Source organism: Lactuca serriola, chromosome 7 (genome assembly GCF_051521515.1).
Source record: "Lactuca serriola cultivar US96UC23 chromosome 7, Lser_US96UC23_V15, whole genome shotgun sequence".
In the NCBI taxonomy this organism is placed as follows: domain Eukaryota; kingdom Viridiplantae; phylum Streptophyta; class Magnoliopsida; order Asterales; family Asteraceae; genus Lactuca; species Lactuca serriola.
This window is the reverse complement of record NC_136414.1, coordinates 76,663,012-76,668,110: the sequence shown is the minus strand read 5'-3', so window position 1 is coordinate 76,668,110 and position 5,099 is coordinate 76,663,012. Positions and strand designations below refer to the sequence as shown.

General features: G+C 30.2%; 1 protein-coding gene across 1 annotated transcript; it reads right to left on the bottom strand.

The window, feature by feature from the left end:
• Nucleotides 1-1,265: 1,265 nt before the first annotated feature.
• LOC145064128 (uncharacterized) lies at nt 1,266-4,541 on the bottom strand. Its single transcript, XM_079011638.1, has 5 exons — nt 4,436-4,541; nt 2,123-2,148; nt 1,943-2,027; nt 1,753-1,860; nt 1,266-1,657 (listed from the first exon to the last, which is right to left on the bottom strand). Exons 1-5 carry the CDS (start codon nt 4,539-4,541, stop codon nt 1,266-1,268), a joined length of 717 nt encoding a protein of 238 aa, XP_078867764.1.
• Nucleotides 4,542-5,099: the final 558 nt, after the last annotated feature.

The following is a 5,099-nucleotide window of genomic DNA, read 5'->3' as shown; positions in this document are numbered from 1 at the left end:
TATATATATATATATATATATATATATATATATATATATATATAATCAAACTCGGTTTATTTCTAAGCTAACTAGGCACATACTGAAGAATTGAAATTCAATTCTTGTTAGAATAAGTCATGAATCATGATAAGACTTACCGATATCCCCCACACCAATGACATGGGGATGACATGGAATGCGTGTGGCCATGTGAACACCGCCCCCAAGCAATTGGTTGTGACATGGAGTTAGTTTGAGTATAGGATTTTACGGAAAACAGAGAGGGAAGAAACAATTTGTTGAATGTTGAGAATTAAGGAAAATTATTAGTCTTTAAATATCTCGATTTTACACCTAAATATTAACCAACTACAATTTAACCCTATACATACACATTCTTTATTCAACTTTCACACACCCGTTTTATAATTATATGCGTCGTAGACAAACAATACCGAAAGATGAAATATTTTTCAACTTTATCTTCAGATGACGCTGATATGTTTAATAACACTTTTATTCAAGTGAAAGCCACCATGGTTGATCATGAAGTTAAAAGTTAAAAGTTCAAATTTCATCAAGAAGACCAAAGTAATAATAAAACATGGATCAAGAAGCTGCACACAAACTTATGGTATGTAATTACTATGATTTTGTGACAACCATATGACATTTAACCACCTTTAGTGTTCGGGTAGACATTTATTAATAGGTATAACTAAAGATTTGGAATATATATATATATATATATATATATATATATATATATATATATATATATTTGAGATGTGATGCTAGAGAAGTGGTAATCTAAGGTCAATGTAATGGGGTAGCACAAAAAAATTACACGTAATATACAATAAGATAAAAATAAAAATCACGATTTCATTAGACATAGCAAAGTGACAAAATAAACTATAAAATATATATTACATTTTAAAGTTCACATCTTCGTTCTTTCATTTTATAAATTACATTTCCTGTCTTAACATTGTTAAACGTTCATAAAATCATCACTCATTCTATTATGCAAATCGGTCTTCAACAACTTCATTGCAGAAAAATATTGTTCAACAGTTACGATTGCAACGGGAAAAACCATAGTTAGTTTTAATAATCTATAAACTAAAGGAAAAGAGAGGTGCTTCGTTGTTCGACCAACAAATGAGAGAGGTATACAATTACCTTCGATTTGACAAATTTCTCATCATGGAGCAAATAGTGATAATAGATATCAAGATGCACAATTTATGAATTGTCAAAATAAGTTTTGTATATTTCACTTAATTCAACAACTTTGATTTATCAAACTTAGAAAATGAGTCACACAGACTCAAAGCCTCCATGTTCTCTATCAACTTCATGCCAACTTCACTAAACCGATAACTAAAATCTTGAATTTGCATATCCGAAACCATGTTAAAAATCTCAACTTCAAAATGATGTTGACTAGTCATATTGGTCCTATGGTTTCGTGGGGTAACATAATATTCTGACATTTCCATAATTCTAATATTATTCTTTTTACAAAAAACACACACATTCTTAATAATTTGTGAAAACCCACATTTTCTCAAAAGTAGCAATGCTTTCTTTGTCCCTTTCACTAATGAAGCCGCTTCCAAAATATGTTGGTCTTTTTTTTGAAGATGTTTTGACAACGTATATGTGAGGCCTAGAATTTCCAACATCAAGTGTAAAAGAAACACAAAATCAAGTGTCATTAGAGTTAGATAAACTAAACCCTTCCTCTTTGAAATATTTAAGTACCTCTACAACTTTTGCAAACAAATTCATCGAACTTACAACATTCATAATATGAACCCCATATAGTATCTCCATCTCGAACAAGAGATATCTCTTGATTCAACCCTCTTCCTGTTACAGTTTCACCAATACCAATTTCATCTTCAACTCTTTGTTTTTGCATCTCTCGTATCATATTTTCTTTTACAAGAACCACAAACCATAGTAACCACCAAAGCTAATTGCTCAAAGAATTCTTCAACATCATCAAGTTTCTTTGCTACCGCCATAACCACTAACTGAAGTTGGTGTGCAAAACAATGTACATAATATGCAGAACTATTTTCTCTTAGTGTCAAAGATTTCAAAACATTGAATGTACCAATCATATTACTTGATCCATCATAACCTTACCCTCACCTATTTATTTCAAAAAATCAATAAAAGATACATGACATAAAAAGAATATATATTTAATATCATCATAAATAATTTTTTTTTTTTATGATTTCTCATATGATCCATACTCAAGTTGTTATCGGTAAATATAGAATGGATGACGGATTTACGAGTCAAAGAAGATATATCCAACACGTGAACAACTCCAATAAATATTTTATTTACAATATCAAGTCTATCAATATATCTCAAAACTATATCCATTTGTTCTTTTTTGGAACATCACTCAGCTTATCAACTAATATAGCAAACACATCTTTACCAATTTCATCACAAATAGACTTGATTATCTTTTTAAAAAGCAATTGACAATAGCTTTTTGAATCATCGGAGAACTTAACTTTGCATTTTTGGAGCATTTTCTAAAGTAACATTAAAAATCTTCCCGTTATCTTTTGTAATAAATGATAAGATTTCAATGAAAAGTCCTTTATTATTAGAAATTTATGACTCATCATGACCACAAAACGGTACTGTATTTTTCAATAAAAATATACAATTACGAATTGCAACATGTAATCCAATTTCATAATTACTTTTCTCAAGTTTCGTTTGTTTACGAAAGACTTCACTAATAGATTGTTTTTTCTTAATAGCAAATCACACTTTTGTTGTGCCTTTTAGTGATAACTTTGAATATTACCCAAATTATGGATGTTTCCATAATGTTTTTTACTCCAAGTATCAACACCGGCTATTACAAATGCATATCTACCACCTTGTTGACATACCATGTCTCCAAACAAGTAGCAACACAAACAATATGTCTTCTTCTTTTTAATGCTATGTTCTAACCATGCAAATCCATCAAATCATCCCATAACAAAATGTCTTAGCTTCTTAGCAAATAACTTTGATTCAAAATTATGCCCCTTTGGTTAACAAGGTCCTTTAATCAAATGTCCTCCTTATTTCATCCATTTGATTAAGATGATAAAATGTAATCTTTGACCTATCCCTTGGGTCCGAAGGAAGATCATTCAAATAAAAAGTTTGTGGCACTTGTGGTTTTTGAGTAGGTCTATTAGATTGTGGTTTTGGAGTAGGTTCATTAGGTTATGGAACTTCTATACTTTTGTTAGCTTTGTTTTTTTTTTGGAAGTTCCTTCACCATTTTCATCTCCAACATCTAATTTTCTTTTGAAAATTTTCTTAATACAACCCTACAATCAAAATATATTAACTATTAACTTGATTTCAAGTTTCAACAACGAATAATTACTAACTATTAACCCTAAGTGTCTAATTTAACAAACCTAATTTCTAATTTTTAGTTTTTCAACACAACACCAAAAAATAGAATTTTAAATAACCTAACAATAAATAATATGATTGAGTTTTTCTATTTACTTAGTTGTTTCATTATGCAAGTCAACCACCGGAGGGAGTTCGCCGGAAAAAGACCGTTAGCAACAACAAGTCACCGAAAACGACAAGAAGTAGCAACGTCGTGAATAATGCGCAAGGGGTAGGAAGAACGAACAGCGACAACGACACTCTTTTGGTTCTTCCGATTGTTTGCAAAACAAGAAAAATGGACTTCTACATTTCTTTGTTTCATTAAACCAATTAAAAAGTTTGGACCGCTTAAAGGTATTGGACATTTGGACTATTTTAAATATTTTAGGTTATTTTGTATTTGGATTATAATTTAGAAATAACTTAAGTATTTTTTGGGTAGTCAAATTTTTTTTCAAGGTAGGACCACAACATAAAACAAAAATTTTCGAATTTTTTTTATATTTGGACAAAATTTGAGGGGTATCCCGAGCTATCATGAACTCCTTCATAAGTCTACCAATGTGCTAGAGATAGATGAGGTTTTACTATGCTACAAAAGTGCGCGATCTTATTTCGGCTTTTGGCATACCGTGTCACAATGGATACAACAGACGAATATTTAAAAATATGCGAGAGAATAAGACGAGAATGTGTGTATTTGTTTTACGAGCTTTATGGTATAATATTTGTATATTTGATCTATAATTGATTTATTTTATTTTATTTTATATATATATATATATATATATATATATATATATATATAGAGAGAGAGAGAGAGAGAGAGAGAGAGAGATAGGTTCAAATGTTTTTAGCAAATATTGTGTGCCTAAATGCACCAATCAGAAATTAGCAATTAATTAATTAATTAATTAAGGGTAAATTAGTAATATTACATATATGTATTAATGAATATCCAAAATTAACAACTGATATCCCTTTATTTAAGGGATCAATTTTTATTTACCTATTAAAACCCTACACCACCGTTTTTTCCAGAAACGTACATCACCAACACCTCCTAGTCCGCCGACCACCATTGTTCCAACTTCTTTATGCTTGGTGGTCTTCATTGTCGACCAAATCCACAGCAAGTGGCTATTCCACCACCATCAAATTGTTGATCGGCCTTCATCATCATCGGGATCTATCCGAGATTTTATATAAAGCCTTTTTCGTTTGAACTTTGAAGTCTTGTTTATAATCGTTAGGTATGTATTTTTTGATGTTCTTTATTGTTTCTTTCAATTAATTGATAAAAAAGGTTAATTTGTTATGAATCGAAGTTGCTGTTTCATTCGAATGGGACATTCAATTTCATAAAGTTTGCAGTTTTTGATCTTCTTTATTGTTTCCATGGCCAACAGGTGATCTTCTTCTTCATCTTATTTTGATTTGAATCCATGTAAATTTGGATGTTTGGGTTTTCCTGAAAAAATTTATGATAATGGATGGGATATAACTCATGGTTGTTTGGGGTTGTTTCTTGAATTCAAGAAACTGAAGAAGCACACCACGTGTTTGATAAAATGCATCAATGAAAAAATAGTTAAAAATCATTAATGTTTTTACTTCACTTTGTTCCTTATTCTTTTCAGAACTATATAACTCAATTTAGATTGGGTTGGATG

Coding starts and splice junctions, on each gene's coding strand:
- LOC145064128 (XM_079011638.1), bottom strand. CDS start 4,541: ATGAAGACCACCAAGCATAAAGAAGTTGGAACAATGGTGGTCGGCGGA. Junction 2,149..4,435: donor GTGGTGTAGGGTTTTAATAG/GTAAATAAAAAT, acceptor TGAAATAAATAG/GTGAGGGTAAGGTTATGATG. Junction 1,658..1,752: donor TGTTTGCAAAAGTTGTAGAG/GTACTTAAATAT, acceptor TGGAAATTCTAG/GCCTCACATATACGTTGTCA.